General features: G+C 40.7%; 1 protein-coding gene across 1 annotated transcript in view; it reads right to left on the bottom strand.

Moving 5' to 3' along the window:
- Positions 1-7,837: 7,837 nt before the first annotated feature.
- The window catches only part of UST (uronyl 2-sulfotransferase), a 332,908-nt gene continuing 320,117 nt past the window's right edge, over positions 7,838-20,628 (bottom strand). The window contains exon 8 of the mRNA XM_003811525.4: positions 7,838-10,995. Within this exon, the coding sequence (XP_003811573.4) occupies positions 10,712-10,995 (284 nt within the window). The 3' untranslated portion in view covers positions 7,838-10,711. The remainder of the gene's footprint in view (positions 10,996-20,628) is intronic.

Here is a 20,628-nt window from a genome sequence, read left to right as displayed (position 1 = left end):
TTCTTGTTTCTTAGCTTTTGAAATAGCTAAGGTCCGAGAATGAATGTGTCATTTGCACATTTTATTCTTTTTATTGATTTATGTAAGTTCCTTAAGATTAGCAGTTTCAGTTTTTTATCTGCCATGTCTGCTACAAATGTTTCCCCTCATTTGTTTACTTTTTAACTGAGTTCTTTTTTATTTGAAACTCAGAGATTCTAGTATTTTTTTCTTTGTGATTTCTTTCATTTTGCCTATGTTTAAAGTTCATCTCCACCCCCAAAATCAAATTCATTTGATTTACTTTGATAGCATAAATAAATCCTGTCAATTCACTGGAGCACAAAGATATATTTGAAGTAATAAACTCATTTTAATTTTGAATTGTATTTTTCATTTATGCTATTTTAAAAAGAAAGAAAGGAGAAGCCAAGAAAAGAGGGCAGATAGAAAAGGCAAACATCAGTACTCCCAGGATCTAAGAGTGTTTGGGGGATCCAAGGCTCTATGTAGAGGCAGAAGCCTCCAGTGACTTACCTCTGCCCTGGCAGTTACTTCTGGGTTTCAGGTTAGTGTTCTGACCAGTCTGGAAAATAGCTAGAGGCCTGGATTTGCTGACAACAGCCCCAGTGCAAGTTATAACTGAAACAGGAACCTCTCCTATCTCACCTGACCATCACAGGGGTTAAGTACCTGGAAATCCAGAGATGAAATGAAGAGGAGTCTTTGGGGGAAGGGAGGTTAAGTGGCAGAGAGACTGCGAAGCCTGGATTCCTGACTTCTTTTCCTTCTGCCCCACTCCTCCTCTTCCCCACTCGATATCCTGCACCCAAGAGTTGGATACTGATTTACAGGGAGTGGGAAAAGGGGACATTTTTAATTTGTATTCAACCAAGTTTATGTCTAAATCTAACCACACTGCCCTTTTTTCTCTTTACATCCTTGAAATTCAGATTTGTGCAAAAAGGCGTAGGTAGAATGTAGTAAAGATCAAATCAGGTAAGACACAGGTTTTAGTTTGGTAGGGTCTTCTGATTTCAGGTTTGTGTCTGGAATTAGAGCCTTCAAAACTGCCCCAAATGAACAGTAGTTGTCTCTATTATGTTTAATCAAACTCTCAGACCAAGAGTCCAACTGCTGTTCACCGAGGAACCCTGAAGTTATTATGTGATAAACATATTCAATGAATGATGAAAATGACTTTCTATACATTGGCTATGGCAGCATAATGTAGACAAAAGAGTGCTAGATAAGCAGCCAGAAGGTTCTAGAATCAACTATACCCACTATGTGACCTCTTGAAAATCAATTTGCCTCTTTGAGCCTTAGTTTCCTAATCCATATAACCATCTACACAGAGATTAGAGATCTGCAAAGAAGTAGGCAGGGCTGGGGGAGATACACAGGGTGCTAATTAATTTAGAAGAAGGAAAATGATTTCTTCATGTCACTTTTGTGTTCTGAAATGCCCAAGGCTTACTCATTGCCCTTATAATAAATAAAAATTTCTTCCAAAATTTTTAGCAATCTGGCTCAATCTTATCTTGCCTCCTACAAGCAATAAAAAAAAGCAAGAGCATGTTACATTCGAGTGTGCATCCTGGTTTTGCTCCTTACTGTGCTGTCATGGGCTCATTGTTTAACTTCATGGAGCCTTTGTTTCCTGTTATACACATAGGGATGACAATGCCTCTTTCTTGCAAATCTGCTGCAAGGGCCGAGTGATATTTCTGCTTATGATCTGCCTTGCTATTATCTGCAAATTCCGCTGCTCTAGCTCAAATCCCACATGAGGTCTTCTCCTTACTGAGGTCTTTACTGACCTCCCATGTAGCCCCTATGTGTGCCAATAAATTTTTGTAGATGAAAATAATTTGAACTGAGAGTTACCTGAATCCTTTTCTAGTGTGGCCGGCCTTGATAACAGGGCAATGCCTCTTTCTTGACATCTTCCTATATCCTTGTTTTTTGCATTAAACACACTTTCTACTTATCTTTATTGTGGCAATTATGGTATTGCCTGAAGGTTATCTGGGACAGTCATCGCATGGGTCACCTCTTGATTACTGAACCAGAATTGTCATCATGTTTTAGTTATACAACAAACTCAGGAAAGATGATCTGATAAAGACTGATTTTAAAAATACAACGCTAATCTAAAAATAATAGCAACAAAACTTAAATCAGGCCAGAAGACCTGGGAACGCTAATAACTTATTGATCAACAGTGTGTATGTACACTGGTAAATGTACCAGGTAAATGCACCAACCATGAGTTTCTTCTGGGCCATACTGCTTTAAAGCAATAAAGGAAAATGAGCAAGTGAGAGAGAGAAAGGAGGTTTGGAAAGAACTTGTGATTTCTTGAGTAAATTGTTATGGATACGGCGCCCCCTAGTGCACTGAACAACACAGGTGCCCCAGTGTGTAGTAGCTGAGAGCTCCGGAGCTGAGCAATCTCATCCCCATCACCAACCTTACTTGAAACACCTGCGATTTCTGTTTCATCATAGATTTCCTTTCCACTGCACAAGCAACTGTAGCCCAAGGAAGAAGGGGGGACAGATGTCCTTTATTTGGTTGGATTTAATCACTGATCCTCATGGGAGTCATGAATTAATTCAAGGTACCCAAATAATATTGAAAAGTATAAAAAATTTTACCTTGAAAAGAGTTTCTACTTTTTCCCGAGATAGAGAAATGTAATTAGGAGAATAAGCAAAACTGAAAGATGATTCCTTGTTATTTTCTAAAAATGTTATTTGTCCCCATCTTTTTTTTTTATCAACATGTTCGTCATCTGATGCAAATATATTTTCTTCAAGCACGATGCACGGACCAAAATTGAACCACAGCAAAAGGAAAACAACTCTTCCAATGAGGAAAAATGTAATCCAATAATTTGCATTAAAGCATTGTTTCTCAAAGTGTAGTCTCCAGAACACTACTTCCACAGGATATCAATGGGTCTTATGCAAATAAGGGTTTCATGGCAAATACTTTTGAGAAATTTGAAATTCAACAAAAGATCAATTAATTTTTAAAAATGCTTCAGTACGCATGAGTCCTTAGTATACTCTGAATATACTACCATACTGTGTAACACCACACTATGAACTGCAGCACTTCCAAAATTATTTAACACGATTTTTTTCATGCCTATCTCACACACTTGGTTCATGAATTATCCTTTGAGAATACACATTGGACTAGAATTTCACTAGTTTCCAAAGATGGACACCATATAGGAAAGTGTGCCAAAAGGAGAAAAAGCAAATAGTAAATCTGATATGTGCAAAACTTAAGGTGACTATAAGGAAGTTTGTGGTCAGTGTCTTAACTCTCTTCTGCATTTGAAAGATTAGTAATACAACACATTAAAGTTTTTCAACATGGCAGTCCTATGGGGAATCAACCATGCTGGAAACATCACCAGCCCACAAAATCATTGCCAGATTTTTCCCACATCACAGCACTAACGCTACTTCTGAGAATGAGAAATGACCCTCCAAGAAGTTTAGTACCCCCGTCCTGCCAGGTTTCCAATTTTTACTAACACTTTTCTTTGTGCACAACCTGTATTAATTCACATGGATGTTTTAGGCTCATTATTACCATTAGTCATGGGATCACAGATACACACAGTAGTTTAAATAAGTTAGAGGAAGCCTGTATTTAGTACAAGCTGTGAATTAGAGCTGAATCTTGTAACTTGCAGCTAGACAAACTCGTCCCAAAGAATGCTTGAGAAAAGTGGAATTCCACAGCCTGGTTTATCTTGGATAATGGCACAGTAAACAGAACAGTGGAAACCAGGCCAGGAGGAAGGGACCGATGCTTCTTCAGGACAGGTCCTTGCTGCATTTGCTCTATCTCATGCCCAGGAGGATGTGCCTACTCCTGGGAGCTCAATTCACATTTCAGAAATGCTGCTGTCCATCGACTCACAGCATACTGGGCAATGCCACTTGCAGACATGAAGGAACGGGGGCTTCAGGCAACCTGGAATGACTATATGTAATTCTATGCCCTCTTGCTGGGGATACAGTGTTTTGTGGTGAGAACAAACCTTTTATCAGCTTAGGAAGTGTTGTGGCTCAGTCTTTTAGCATTTAGGGGTCAAGGGTGGGAAATGGTTCATCCCAGAAGCAGCTCTTGGTTTTCAGTAGATGTTTTATTTTCTTTCTAATGTTTTCCAGCTGAGTCGATTTCAGACAGATGGAGGTCAAATGATTTACACTGATGCCCAGTGAAACAGAACAGCTGGGACTTGAACTCAGGGACTTGACTGGTGGGCAGCCCCCAGCCTAGTCAGTCAAATGCTCTCCTCCCAGGTTTTTACTGCCTCTCTGGTTGCACCTCAAAGGCAGCCTGCTGTGTCTGGCAGGGCCCATCTCCTGGGCCGTGTCTGCTCATGACTGGAATAAGAGGCCTGTGACAGGTCAAGTCTGAATGTTCTGGCAGAGCGGCACAGGGCAGACTGCTCCACCCCTGCTCAAAGCACACAGCGTCTGGTGAAAGCCAGATTGAAGATAGCTAAATGCGCATGCCAAGATTCCAAAAGGAAAAACTTAGCTCACAACTTTCCTTTGCATGGTGATTTTTCATCCTCTCCTTTTTCTTTTTGTAAAAAGGGAATCCCCGTGTTTACAAGTTGAAATCCAAAATGCACAAGTGGTCAGTTCACAATTCTGTGACCCACGAACATCTGTGGGCCTGGGTGTTCCTTGGGAATTTGCAGTGCTTGGAGCAGTGAGCCAAGCCTGCCCTGGCAGAAGGGAATTCTCCAGTGAGTCAAATAGTCCTGCGAGTGCCCGGGGTCTGCTTCTCCTCTGGTTCTGCTTTCCTGGGACATGTCTGTACTTGACTTCCCCTAGTTTTATGAACTGCATTTTGACTATATTTTTGGAGGTGGGTCCATCTGAAACTCGTTCCAGGAAGTAGGACAAGAATCTTCATTTTGCCTTTAAGAGAAATAAAACTCTGTAATCTGAGATGGGCAAACATGCTCCAAGTCTGTTTACCAAGGAACAAGAACCTCTCTGTGTCTTTTGAGCAGACAGAAAAATTAAAAATAAAATATTTATTTGGGATTTGTCTCTGAGGTCTTAAGTGACTGAAAACCAATAGGGCCTCCCCTCCCTCTGTGGAAAGGCGAGTTCCAAAGCCCTGGCTCCCAGGAGAGCCCTATGGTGAGGCTGCTCCAGTGCAGCAGGTGGCAGTGGGTGTGGTTGAAAGTGCCTCATCACTTTCATTCTGGATCCTAGGTCTGTAGATGGGCTTTGGCTATATCATCTTTTTAAAGTTTTAATTTGGTAGCTGTTTCAAAAGTTAAGGGAACCCTCAATGGGCAAAGTTAGCATGTGACATATTTGTGTCTCCTCTTTGGACCTTGGTTTTCCTTGTCTGTAAAATGAGGGAATGGACCAGATCACTGCTCCAGAGCCCCAATGCAACTATAGGAATCTGCACTTTGAGGCTTGCTTCTCTCCTAGTAGGAATTCAGTTCCTCTGCCCTAACTTTTCTGCTATAGTCTGGGTGTTATGGGCTGAATTGTGTGTCCCCCACAAATTCATATATGAAAGTCTTAACCAAGTATCTCAGAATGTGAGCATTTTTGGAAATAGGATCTGTATTAGTCTGTTTTCACACTGCTAATAAAGACATACCCAAGACTGGATAATTAATAAAGGAAAGAGGTTTGATTGATTCAGTGTTCAGCATGGTTGGAGAGGCCTCAGGAAACTTACAATCATGGCAGAAGGGGAAGCAAACATGTCCTTCTTCACATGGTGGCAGCAGCAAGAAGAAGCGCCCAGCAAAAGGGGAAAAGCCCCCTATAAAACCATCAGATCTCATGAGAACTCACTATCACGAGAACAACAGCATGGGGGTAACCACCCCCATGATTCAATTATCCATCACCGGGTCCCTTTCACATGTGGGGATTATGGGACAATTCAATATGAGATTTGGGTGGGGACACAGCCAAACCATATTAGGGTCTTAAACGAAGTCATTAAGTTAAAATGAGGTCATTAGAGTGAGCCCTAATCCAATATGATTTCGGTCCTTAGAAGAAGAGATCAAGACACAGACAGGCACGGGGGAAGGACACGGGAGGATGCAGGGATAAGGTGCCCTCTGCAAGCCCAGGAGAGAGGCCTCAGGAGGAACCAACCCTGCCAGCACTTCAATCTCGGACTTCCAGCCTCCAGAACTATGGGACAATACACTTCTGTTGTTTAAGGCAACCAGTCCGCAGCACTTTGTTACGGTAGGCCTAGCTGACTAACACCACGTGATATCACAATGAATGTGCTGGGCTGTGAAAGAAGTTCTGTGTGTTTTTCTTAACAGACTTGGATTTTTGGTTTTAGCCCAAAAAAGACTTTTCTGTAGCAGGATATTTAAAACATTATGTTTGTTTATTTTTTAGAGATTTCTTTATCATCTGATGTGAAATAAGCCGTGTTAGTAAAATAACTCCTCTTTATCTTTACTTGAAGGGGGTTTCACAATTTTGACCCAGAGGGCTATTTTTCTTAATAGCTATGGATTGTCATCCTGCTTTTTTTTTGTTTTGTTTTTTTGTTTCTTTCTTTTTTTTTTTTTTTTTTGATGGAGTGTCGCTCTGTCACCCAGGCTGGAGTACAGTGGCATGATCTCGGCTCACTGCAACCTCTGCCTTCCAGGTTCAAGTGATTCTCCTGCCTCAGCCTACTGAGTGACTGGGACTACAGGCGCACACCACCACACCCAGCTAATTTTTTGTATTTTTAGTAGAGATGGGGTTTCACTGTGTTAGCCAGGACTGTCTCAATCTCTGGACCTCGTGATCCGCACGCCTCGGCCTCCCAAAGTGCTGGGATTACAGGCATAAGCCACCGCGCTCGGCTGTCATCCTGCCTTTTAAGAAATACTGTCATTATCTATAAAATTCATTTAAGGCCAAATAGCTCATTGGATAAACCCGCAGGTGATGGCACATGTATAAAGAACTTCAGACCACACAAGCAACCCCAGATACGGCACGGTCCAGTTTTTCTTGAGTATTTTTGGCTCTAAAGTTGATTGAGTCAAACATCATTTGATTGAGTTACAGAAGGACAAACAAAATGAACAAAGGTCACCACTTATCACCTGCTGTTTAAGATTCTCATATTCTTACTTGAAATAAAGCATGCCATTACCAAAGTGGATTTTTCTTTCCTTTTGTATCAGCATTCTGATTCTTTTATATAACAGTCACATATAATTGGAATGTAGCATCAGACACACAGGGAGCACAGTTTGTTTCTCTTTGTCAGCTCCATTTGACCACAGCAGTGAAATGTCCCAAGAACGGTGTTTCAAGATCAAGACTACTCACTTGAGAGCTTAGAGTGGTCCAGGTTTTGAAGTGCTACATGTCTGAGAAACAGATCATCGTAGACACTGAGAACTGGGGCACATCCTTCCTTTCCTACCTGACGGTAGACATGCCCCGTAGATGCTGGATAACAGAGACAGGTGATTCAGATGTAGCACCCCGACATGAAACCAACTGTGGAAATACTGATAAAATCACCTGTTTGCTTTTTAAAATACGCAACAACATGAGTAAATGACTAGTTCATTTTATCAGCCCCCTTTTTTTGCTGTCGTATAATTACAAGAATGAAAATTGATACACTTTTTAAAATACAGCTTTTCAAAATCCCATCTTGAGGAAAAAAGCTTGGCCAATTAAGAAGGCTGAGGGGAGGAACTGCAGGCACTTTTATTTCCAGCTGTCAAGAGGATGGAAAAAATATGTCAACTTATGTATATTTATTTATTTATATGGGTGATGAATAAGTTAAGGAACGCTTCATCTCAAACACAGATTGCTTTTATTTTAGCTAAGTTAATGTTTCAGTTCCATATATATTTTTGAATTTCCATCAATGTCAAACACCATTTTTTTCTTTCTTCTTAAAAAAAAAAAAAGATTTACAAGCACTTTTACGGCACTCAAGAAAGTAGGCTGAAGGTTCATAATAATAATTTTCCTTTTAAAAAACATCCATCAGACCAAAATAAAATCATTTTAATTAACTCCTTCCTGAGTAACTAAAACCTTGGAATGTGCTGAAAGGTTATAATAAATAAGACAGTCAAAGATCAACTAGCTTAAAAGGTATTTTTTAAATTAAACTATGTAAAATGTACAATATGTTTCATGAAGTACAAACTGTTGGGCCCAGGGCCAAAAAAAATGTTGTCATGTTTGCCAAATAAACTGAAGTACCTTGACTTTTAGGACCTAGAGGGTGTTGGCTGGGACAAAATAACATTAAGGCCCTGTAAGTAAATCCGTCAGCATCTTTTTTTGTGAAGTTATAATGATCACTGCTGAAAAGAAATGCCTTTGAACACACAGGTAAAAGTACCCAGATAAACTTGCAGTAAGAGGATGAATGTTTTTGAACGACCAATTGTCCCAATGTTCTGACAAGAGCAGAGAAAACACAGCCAACTCAACTTTATTTTCAGATTGCGAGATTGCACAGTGTGTAAACTTATCATCATTCTTTATATGGAATTTCATAGAAATGACTCACAGGGTACCAGGCAGCAGTTCTGGTACTGGTTTTGAATATGATTGATAGCTGTTCTCCAGGTTGCTTTTGAAAGTATGCCTAATGGTGGGGCCCTGGTCTCTCTGAACAGGACAAAGGATATTTCCTCCTCTGAGAACATTTCCCTTAATCGCTTCTCTGCCCCCGTCCTCTGAGGCAGAAAGAAGGCCCATGAGCGGCCAAGTGCTGGACTCTGTGCCTCTGTGGTCCCCGCCTTCCCTGGACTCCTGTGGGCTGCAGCCTTCTTAACAAACGTCTCATGATAAAGTAGCTTCAGTGCTCACTCGGCAGGTTCCAAATGACTTGCTTTATATCTTGGCTACAGTCCAATTTTAGTGAAGGCAGAAAAAATTCGAGAGACTTGGTGGTTTATGAAAAGTAGAAAATGTGTAGCTTGTGTAAAGTCAGAGTCTTATTTACTATTAACTACTCCCAACTCACACATTTGCTAGGGCTGGCTCTAGGGGACAAATATGAAATAGACAAAATTTGTTGCAAGTATCCTTCCTGCTGCCACCACTGAACCTCGGCTTCTTAGCTAGCTGTTTATCGTCTTCCCAGGAGAATGTGTATTTTCATCATTTTTTTTAAGGTGAAAATATTTCAGAACTCAAAGCAACAGATTTCTAATGACTGAACCAAGGCATCATTGATAGGTGGCAGGGGAGGGGCAGTGGGAGGTGGAAAGAAGACATACCTTAGGACAGTGAGACTGCCCAACATGTACTCACATCACGTTGGAGGCAGCCACTTACTTACAAAGCTGGCCAAGCAGTCTCTGTCCCAGAAGCTCTTGCTGCTTCTTTTTGATGTCTCAAGTAAGAGTTCTCAGGAGCACACAGGTCCCATAAGAAATGGGACTCTACCTGCACAGAACTCAGGTAGTTCTCGGGTAGCTCTGCCACCTGCACAGAACTCAGGACCCCTTTTTACTGAAAACAGGTACCTCTTAGGGAACTAGAAGTTACAATAGTACATAGTACCAGGTCCTATAGGACCCAACTTGGCCAGGGTGTGTTTGATAGATTACACACCATCTGTGGTCAGGCTCAGAACTTCTGCTGTAGGAGTCAAATGCCTGAGCTAAATTGGTTCCTAGAACTTCCATTAAAGCAGTGTTGGGAGAAGATGTTTCATATTGGGTGCAAAAGACACAGCCATGCCCTTTCCCTGATGCCACATGACCTTCAGATTTATCGGTCTTGTCTACATTCTTCCTTACACAGCAAACAAATTATTTTCCCTGCTAGAGTACTTTGATATCTGTCAGCATGGTGCTTTGAAATGGAATGTCTCAATGGAGCTGGCCATGCACTTTGACCTTGAAAGGTACTCCAGGCTGTGGATTGGTTGGGGATGCGGCACAAGCTGACTTGCTCTTTCAGAGATAATTACACTGCTCTTGGTGAAAGTGCCCCCTGAGAAGGACCAGAGGCAGAACTCTACCCATGCGGGTAGAAACCACTTACCCATGGAGATCCTCCTCCTTTAAAAAAAAAAAAATTAATTGAGACAGAGTCTCACTCTGTCACCCAGGCTGGAGTGCAGTGGTGTGATCACAGCTCACTGCAACCTCAAACTCCTGGGCTCAAGTGATCCTCCCACCTCAGCCTCGGATTATAGGCTCAAGCCATGGCACCTGGCTCCATCCTCCTTTTCGATGTCCTAATCTGTCTTACCTTCTCTTAGATCCTTCCAGAGGAGATACCCTGGTCTCTGAAGTGGTTTTGTATTTCCACTGAAATATACAAGTCTGGATGTCTCCTACCATTGAGGTAATATTTTTATAAGTCATTTTACAAATGATAAGTTATTAGGCTAGGGGCTATATTTCTCCCCATTTTCCCATGATATGGGGTGCGGGGAAAGCTGTTTTATGACAAGATGCCTTGGGATGGAGCCATCTAGTGTACCCGGGAAAGACCCAAAGAGCCAAGAGAAAACACAGAATAAAATTAAACAAATAAAACCCGCAAAACCGGGCATCTCCCAATGACCCCAACATGTGGGAATGTTTTGTTCTTTTTAATGCACCCAAGCATTAATTTAGTCCCTTAAGGATTTTACTTCCCCAAACAAAGAACTTTCTGGAAAAGGGAGATAAAGCCATAGAGGCAACACAGTCACATCACCTCTTATAGATATCTTCCAGCCACTTTTCATCATCCTGTTCTTCATCGTCGACTGGCTCCTCGGTTTCCAGTGGAGTTGGGATAAAGAAGTGTGGCCTCAGGGGGGGCTTGCTGACGTGAGACTTAAGTCCAAACTTGCGCTTCAGCAGGTGGAACTGCTCTTTGACGTAGTGGTAAAACTCGTACTCGTATCTCATCCGCTGGTAGAGGATCTGCACAGCCTCAGGAGAGGGGACAGTCTTCTTCACCGTCACAGTCATGTTTCCAAGCTTCCTGTGCTCTGGAAGAGAACCAGGGTCGCACATGAGCCATCATTTGCAGTAGCTTAGAAGGGATCCCGGCGAGGACCCACATTACCTGTACAACTCTGGTAGCACCTAAAGAAGCAACTGCATATCCAAGTATTAGAAGAGAAGAAGGGTTCCTGACAAGATTTGGAAAGACTTACCAACTCTAGGTGTTAATGTCAACATGAGTTGACGAAGCACAAGCTATCAAATTTCCTTTCATCAGATGTGAACCATGCGATTGGCCCAAATTCAATTGTTAACTCTGAGTTCTACATTCTTTTGAACAGCAGAATCTATCCATTTTCCCTCTTTTATTTCTTGATACACCAGAAAACGGCTTTACCCTCAGAAGGAGGCATGGAAGAGCTGTCTAACCACTTTCTAATAATCTTGTTTTGTAAGTTTTAAAATATTGACATAAAGTTTAATTTGATACAAAATCCATTTCCATTTTACTATTTCAACAATGCATTTGTCCAGAAAAGGAAAGGAAGGGCTGCCAGATTTCTTAAGTATAATTTACAAATTTTTAAAATTTATTTTTATTTTTTGTAGAGACAGGTTCTTACTATGTTGCCCAGGCCGGTCTCAGCATCAAGAGATCCTTCTGCCTTGGCATCCCAAAGTGCTGGGATTATGGCACGAGCCACTGCACCCAGTCTAAATATAATTTTAACCCTTGTAAATTTTAAGTTTTTTATTGTGGTAAAATATATACAAATAAAATATGCTTAATTTTATACTAATGCTTAATAACAAAATATTTTATATTCATTGCTGAATAGCATGAAAATGTTATATATAGAGTGTACAATTTTAACTATTTTTAAGTGTACACTTCAGTGGCATTAATTATATTTACAGTGTTGTGCAACCATCACCACTGTTTTAAAAATCCTTTCATGAGTCTATACAGAAACTTGATAGCCATTAAACAATAACTCCCAATTCCTTTCCTTTCCTTACCCCACCCTACTTACCCCATCGATTAGATAGAACCTCTAATCCATGTTCTATCTTTATGAATTTGCCTATTCTCAGTACTTCATGTAGGCGGAATCATACAATATTTGTCCTTTTTTTGTCTAGCTTATTTCACTAAACATGTTTTCAAGGTTCTTCCATGTTGTAGTGTGTATCAGAGCTTCATTCCTTTTTTTTTTTTTTTTTTTTTTTGAGATGGGGTTTTGCTCTTGTTGTCCAGGCTGGAGTGCAATGGCGCAATCTTGGCTCACTACAACCTCTACCTCCCGGGTTCAAGTGATTCTCCTGCCTCAGCCTCCTGAGTAGCTGAGATTACAGGCATGCACCACCATGCCTGGCTAATTTTGTATTTTTAGTAGAGATGGGGTTTCTCCATGTTGGTCAGGCTGGTCTCTAACTCCCGACCTCAGGTGATCCGCCTGCCTCGGCCTCCCAAAGTGCTGGTATTACAGGTGTGAGCCACCATGCCTGGGCCAGAACTTCATTCCTTTTAAGGTTGAATAACATTCCATTGTATAGATAGAACGCAATTTGTTTATCCTTTCATCCTTGGAGAGACACTTGGGTTGTTTCCATCTTTTGCTTATTATAATGAACATTTGCATTCTAGTATCTGAGTCCCTGTTTCCACTTATTTTGGGTATATACCTAGGAGCAGAATTGCTGGGTCATGCGGTAATTCTAAGTTTAATGTTTTGAAGAACTGCCAAATTATTTTCCACAGTGTTTGCACCATTTTACATTCCTACCAGCAATGTGTGAAGGTTACAATTTCTTCGAATTCTCTCCTACGATTGTTATTTTCCTCCCTTTTTAAAATTGTAGCCATCCCAGTAAGTGTGGAGTGGTATCTCACTGTGGTTTTGATTTGCATTTCCCTAATGACTCCTGTAGTGATGCTGATGCTAATGGTTTCCCTAATTTCTAATGACCTTTTCATGTGCTTTTTGACAAGCATGTGTCCAACAAATGCTGTTTGTTTGTATATCTTCTTTAGAGAGATGTCTATTCAAGTCCTTTGCCCATTTTTGAAGTGGGTTTTTTTTGTTTGCTTTTGTTTGTTTTTATTGTTGAGTTGAAGGAGTTATTTACATATTTTAGATAATCTGCACATATATCAGGTATATAATTTACAAATATTTTCTTCCATTCCATAGGCTGTCTTTTCACTCTGTTGATAGTGTTCTTTGATGCATCAAAGTTTTTAATTTTAATGAAGACTATTTTATCCATTTTTCTCATATTGCCTGACTTTTGGTGTCATATTAAAAAAAATTGCCAAATCCAAGGTTGACACATAGAAGTTTTTAATTGTAATGGAGACCATTTTATCTGTTTTCTTCTTATTGCCTGTCTTTTGGTGTCATATTAAAGAAGCCATTGCCAAATCCAAGGTCATGAAGATTTGCCCTCACATTTTCTTTTATAATCTTGCTTTTGACTAAAATTTTTGTCATCAAATTTGAATAGGTATATAATTTACTAAATACAGTTCCAAATGGCTATTTCCAAAATCAGACTCATCTGAAAGGACATAGACTTCCCAATTTTTAGGATATTTGAGGTACCTTCTGAAGCCTCCAGTAGCAATTCTAAAGAAGGAATTTGAAAAATTGTCTATGTAGAGGCTAAGAAGGGTAGTGGGGGATTGGGGACAGGTGGGGATGGTTCATAGGTACAAAAAAAATAGAAAAATGAATAAGACCTATTATTTGATAGCACAACAGGGTGACTATAGTCAATAATAATTTAATTGTACATTTAAAAATAACTAAAAGAGCCGGGTATGGTGGCTCATGCCTGTAATCCCAGCACTTTGGGAGGACGAGGCAGGTGGATCACGAGGTCAAGAGATCGAGACCATCCAGGCCAACGTGGGGAAACCCCGTCTCTACTAAAAATACACAAATTAGCTGGGCATGGTGGCGTGCACCTGTAGTCCCAGCTACTCGGGAGCCTGAGGCAGGAGAATTGCTTGAACCTGGGAGGCAGAGGTTGCAGTGAGCTGAGATTGCGCCACTGCACTCCAGCCTGGCGACAGAGCGAGACTCTGTCTAAAATTAATAATAATAATAATAAAATAACTAAAAGAGCATAACTGGATTGTTTGTAATGCAAAGGATAAATGCTTGAGGGGATGGATACCCCATTCTCCATGATGAGATTATTATGCATTGCATGCCTGTATCAAAACATCTCATGTACCCCATTAGGTATTAATTAAAATAAAAAATAAATAAATTCTCTATGTGGCCAACAGCCTCATTGAATAAGGGTATTACTTTTCAAACTGACTCTTTTGAAAGTCCTTTGCCAGGTTGGGTCCTTTGCACAGGGGAACCTAGATCCTTGTAAATAGATAACATGGTCTTCATTGAAATTAAAAACATAACACACATTGAACACTCTAGAATTTCTGTTAAATAACTTGGCATAGACTCTTCTGAAATGGGCTCCTAACAGAACATTTTATAATATCTGTCTTCTCTGAAGATATGAACTCTAGCTAATCTGGGGCGGGTCATTGTTCACAGGTCTTAGGTGTTCATTTTTGTTTTTTAAATAGAGCTAAAAAATCTTATGAAAGACAGACAAGAAATAAAGAGTTTTAAGTCAAACATTGAGAGGCAGAGGAAAAATAATTCTCTCATTGAAAGCCTCCTTCAATCCCTTCCTCTTAGAGCACTATACATTGTGTAGGGTTTTGTTATCTGATACACAAAAAAGTAAGACTCCTGTGATTTAAAATAAATTCATTACTTAAATTATTTGGCCCAAACTGGCAAAGGATCCAAGGGGATAAGCAAAGGGGAGCCTAGATCCTTGTAAAGAAGTAATTTGGAAATCTGTTCTATTTCACAGCCTCAAAGCTCTTGGTCGTAAGGTTGAAACAGTAATTTCCTAAAAACAATGGACAGCAAGTGTAATCATATAAATACCCTGAGTACAAAACTATCTGAGAAATACCAATCACATTTTACTAGTCTTCAATCACTTGCAAAATGTTGGTCTATATAATGGATTGAGTTGATTTGCTATATAAATGATTATTAATTTCAGGCCAGAAAAACTTTGGGAATATTCTTTAAAGTTACAGCATAATAGATTTATACATTTCTTTCTTTGATTACGATTAGGTGACTGGGTCAACTGCCATAAGGTTACTCCTAGTTCGTGACAATAAAACTCTCTTCCCTGAATGCCTTCCTCTATGGTTAGGATGGGGGAGTTGGTGGATGGGCAGAGCAGGTAAATAACTCTGTCAAAAGTGACATTATATCCTTCCGAATAGACATTTCTCAAAATAAGACATACAAATGGCCAAGAGGTATATGAAAAAACTCAACATGCTAATCATCAAGGAAATGCAAATCAAAACCACAATGAGCTATCATTCTTACTCCAGTTAGAATAGCTATTATTAAAAGCCAATAAATAACAGATGCTGGTGAGGATGTGGAGAAAAGGGAACTCTTATACACTGTTGGTGGGAAGGCCAATTAGAACAGCCACTATGGTAAACAGTATGGAGAGTTCTCAAAAAACTAAAAATAGAACTACCATGATCCAGCAACCCTTCTACTATGTATCTATCCAAAGGAAATGAAATCAACATATCAAAGGGATACCTGCACTCGCATGCTCACGTGTTTACTGTAGTAATATTCGCAATGGTAAAGATATGGAATCAACCTGTGTCCATCAATGAATGAATGAAGAAAATGTGGTATTATACACAATGGAATACTATTTGGCCATAAAAAAGAAAGAAATCATGTCATTTGCATCAACATGGATGGAACTGGAGGTCATCATGTTAAATGAAATAATCCAGGCACAGAAAGACAAAGATCGTGTATTTTCACTCATATATGGGAGCTAAAGAAGTTGACCACAAGGAGGGAGTAGGATGATAGATACCAGAGGCTGGGAAGGGTGCCTGGGTTGGAGAGTGGGCTGAAGAGAGGTTGGTTAATGGGTACAAATGTACAGTTATATAGAAGGTGTAAGTTCTCATGCTCCATAGCAGAGTAGGGTGACTATAGTTAGCAACGATGTATTGTATATTTCAAAGTAGCTAGAAAAAAAAACTTCAAATGTTCCTAACACATAGAAATGATAAATACTCAAGGTGATGGATACCCTAAACACCCTGATTTGATCATTGCACATTCTATGCATGGAAAAAAAATCATACATATCCCATAAATATGTAAAATATTGTATATCAATAAAATGTGATATTGTGTCCTTCAAGTACAAGTGAAAAGAACCAGGACATATTTGCGTGATTAGTTAACTGATATGGTGCGAGATGGTGACAGTCCTGGCTGAGCCTAATGCTTTGTGGTATATTTTTATAGTAACAGCTACAGTTAATGGGAACTAATGTGTAGCAAGCACTGAGCTAAGCACTTGTACACACAATCATACTTAATCCTCACAATAACCCCTTGATGGAAGAGCCATTTTACACATGAGGAAACTGAGGCCAAGACTATAACTCATTCAAGGTCATGCAGCCAGAAAGTGGCAGAGGTAGGAGGCTCCTCATGACAATCAGCTGCTGTGCTTTTGCTGTGTTGTTTCTTGGTGTGGACAGGTGAGAGGGCTATTACTGCTTCTCACACCTTTCTTCACAGTGTGGTAGAGCATAATGGTCAATGTCCAGGCCTAGAGCCTACTACTCCTCATGCTGACTGAGGCACCCAAACTTAACAACAGATCTCACAGGAAACTGGCAGGTGTTTTGGAGGGAATGGCTAATGGCTTTATAGTTTGGGAGGAGAAAAGGGCCGATTAAAAAAAAATTGGGCACGATCATCTCTGGGTCCAATACTCAGAGTCAGTGATGAAAACCACCCCAACAACCACTATTTGGAGAGTTCCACCTGAGAGGTAAAACTGCGTCCTGGTGGTTTATTTAGATTAAACTTGTAATTATGTGTTTCCAGTAGGAAACATTCTATCCCAGGCAGAAATTGACCTAGGATTTACCATGTTCGGAAAACGACAGACTTCTGGTGATAACCAGCATCTAAAATCCCAGTGCACTCCATCGACTCTATGACTGGAAAGTACTGGCTCTTATGATTCCACTCAGAGCCCCCTATGTTGACATATCTTATCCAACTTTTATACAGTAATGAGAGGTCTTAATAAGATTGATATTTGATAAGATCCCAGGTAGCCTTTCCAACCAAATTTTAATTGCATGTCACCTTACCAGCCTGACAAAAGTGCTTTGGCTATTTGATAGTGCTAGTCAGAACATGAGGAGGCTCAGCCCTATGTTTGCTAGAACACTCCACAGAGAGGACAGACTTTTAAGACAAGAGGGAAGGGGGACTTTTTCATGTTTGGCTACAAGGCAAGAGCTTTAAAAGATCCTTTCTTGAATAGTTAAGGATCCAGGGAGGGTGACTGCCAAATATGGCAACTTGGTATGGCGATATTTCAAATTGAAGGCCATTGGAGACCAGTACATCCTGGATGAAGCTGTTCTCTGAAGTTCCCTTATCTACCTAGAAATTGGACCTGCCAAAGAGGAACAAAATTGCCTTCAGTCGCCTCCCCTAAAATTTCATTAACCAGAGAAGATCAAAACTCATGTCACAGAGGAAGGGACTGAAGATTAAACACCACACTCAGAGCTCAGATGAACGTTGTCCCAAACTATTGCCTGTTCTTGGGTCCCATTCAGTTCCCAAAGAGAATTATTTACCTTCCATTGTCTGAGCATTGGGCCCATTCATTCCCCTTAAATATCATTTACTACTCTTCAAAATTGCCACATTTAACCTCCATTTCCCCTTTCCCTATGAAGAAAGGTATAGAAAAAGCTGGACCTCCCTGGGTTATGAGGTAACCACTCTCCTGTGATTTTCTCCTGTGTAGCATTTTATTTTTAAGAGGTAGGGTCTTGCTCTGTTGCCCAGGCTAGAGTGCAGTGGTGGCTCACTGCAGCCTCAAACTCCTGGGCTCAAGCGATCCTCCCCTCAACCTCCTGAGTATTTGGGACTACAGGAGTGAGCTACCATGCTCAGTTTCATGCATATTAATAAATTTTATTCCTTTTTTTTCCTGTTAATCTGCCTATTGTAAGTTCATTTTCAAGTAAGCTTCAGAGGGTGGAGGAGAAGCTTTTCCTGTTACCCCTCCAATAACAACAGATTGTCTCGTGTATTTCAGTTACTTCAGTCTTCTTTACTCTTCTTAATCCCTCCCTAAAACCCCCGTCTAAACATGAGGGTCAGTATCAGCTGGTTTGGCAGATTCTTATGGGATCTAATGTTTCCCCAAGCTCTAGTTTTGCATTAATATCCAATTCTTGCTTCATTTATCTACCCACCCTGCCTCCTTGGAGTTTCCTTCTCTCCCTCATCCACCCCCTCTTCTTCATTGTCAACCTCTCCCTCTCAACTGGCTCCTTGCCATCAAAACTCACTTCCCTTCTTGAAAAAACCCTTGTCTCATGCACCCTCCCTCTTTCATCTTTTCTCTCTCCTCCCCATCACAGCCCAACTTCCTGAAGAGCTGTCTACATTTGTTATAACATTTTCAGCTTACGTACGTGACTGAACTCACCAAAACCTGCTTTCTGTTCCTTCTGTACTCCATTCAGTTACTCTCGCTTCCTTGTTGGTAGCTCAGAGGGCGCCTCTCAGCATGACCCCATCACACTGTGGGCCACACACTCCATTTTGAAGCCCTCTCCTCCCCCTGCATCTGCAACAGTGTTTTCCTGGCACCCTCACCTCTCTCTGATCACTCCCTTTCCATCTTCTCTACGCCCTCCTCTTTCCCAGCCTGTCTTATAAAGACCAGTCCTCCTCAGGCTCTGTTCCAGCCTCTTCCCTTCTCCCTGGTTACTCCCTGGGTGGCAGCATCCAACCCTGTATCCTTTAGTCCTCATAGCACTGTGAACAACAAAATGAACAGTTTATATAAACAATGACAGCTTTTTTGACCTTCGTTTTCCACAGAGCTGCCAAATTTAGTAAGGTTAATGACATTGCCAGAGGGTTATGTCGCGGTCAGAAACAGGAGTGCTATTTTGTGCCAGGAGAAACAGAGACTCAGATTCAACCAATATTGATGGGGAACACCCATTATGAGTTTGGATCATCATATACATTACTTTATTTGATATTCTCAATAACCCTGTGAGGTGAATATCATGACCCCTCTTTTGCAGATGGAGAAATAGAAACTTACCCAAGGTCACATAGCTGGCTGGTAAGTGAAAAAACGAATTTGAATCTGGGTCCCCATCTATGTTGAGATTTTTCCCTAACTTTCAGTACTGCACCATAACCAGGGCAGCTTTCATGAGCCTGTAGAAAACTATCACCTTCATATGGAAAGACCAGAGGTGGTTTGTCTTGTATAATAAGCAGAGAATTCTTAAAAATCTCATTTCAAAGACATATGGATGTGTGTCTTGCTGTACGATAATCGGTGCTATGGAAAAGTCATTCCATTGCTAAGTGTTCCACATTTTTGTAAAATGCCAGACTTTCCATCCAAACAAAACAAAGCTACATGGACTATGGAATCAGCCTCTCTCCGGATTGCCATAATAGCAGCTCTAGAGGAAGTTGTTAGGATTTTTTTTCAAACTGTTGTTATTTCAGCCACAAAACAATTATGCTTTAAAAATCTATACTTATTAGTAGCATTCCTTGGGAAGGGAAGAAGCCCTCGTTAGGTGAGCACATACTGTCGGATTAACCATGAAGAAGTGAAGACCTCACTCCATGAGCATTCTCTGATCCTAGCAGGAACTGAGAGTAACTTCAAGGGGCTCATGTCTCTTGTGCCCACTGATAAACATTTTAAAAGAAAGAGACGAATACAGAGCTCCTCCCTTTAAGGCAGGGTGGCAAAAAGGCAGCCCAAGATCGGACTGGCAGGCAATGTGTTGTTTGGCCCGTGGGGTATTTTTTTTTTAGAAATGGATTCAGTTGTTGTAAGGCTTGGTCTATTTCATATGGAAAGCTGGATTTCTGGCTTTTCTCAAAGGGCGGCTACATTCTTCTGGAGCCAAGTGTGACTGCCCCCGTGAAAGAGGCCAGGGCTTTCCAGTTTGCCTCAGACCCTAAATGCCGGTTCATTCTTTTATGTTACCTGACTGGCTGTTATAGAAAGTCGAGTTTTATGCTTCTGCTTTAAAGATTCTAAAATTTAGGCTTTCATAAACCTAGAGAGTAAGTGCTTCTCGTCAAAATCAAGGCTTCAATTAGGCCTCACTGGTGTGCCCAATATCATCTTCCTTTCCGCTTTCTGCAAAGATTTGTTGAATAGCTATTCTGCACCATGCACAGGAATTGTTGCAGTGAATGGGGCATCATCATCATCACCATCATCATCATCATCAGTTGGCACTTTGAGAGCTTTCTCTGTGCCAAGAATTGTAAGATATCTAAACACACATTTAATCCTTATAAAGCTCCCAGTGCTGTAGAGGTCTCTTATTATCACCATTTAAAGCTGTGGCATTGGAATTTAGAAGTTTGTGCAGGCTCACACAGCCGGTAAGTGGTGAAGCCCGAAGTTGGGTGTGGGGAAGTCTGACTAATGAGCCCAGGTTCTTAACTCTCCACATTGCTGACAAGTGGATGGAGCTCACAGTCTAA

Source organism: Pan paniscus, chromosome 5 (assembly GCF_029289425.2).
Source record: "Pan paniscus chromosome 5, NHGRI_mPanPan1-v2.0_pri, whole genome shotgun sequence".
Lineage (NCBI taxonomy): Eukaryota > Metazoa > Chordata > Mammalia > Primates > Hominidae > Pan > Pan paniscus.
This window is presented reverse-complemented; position numbering and strand designations above follow the sequence as displayed.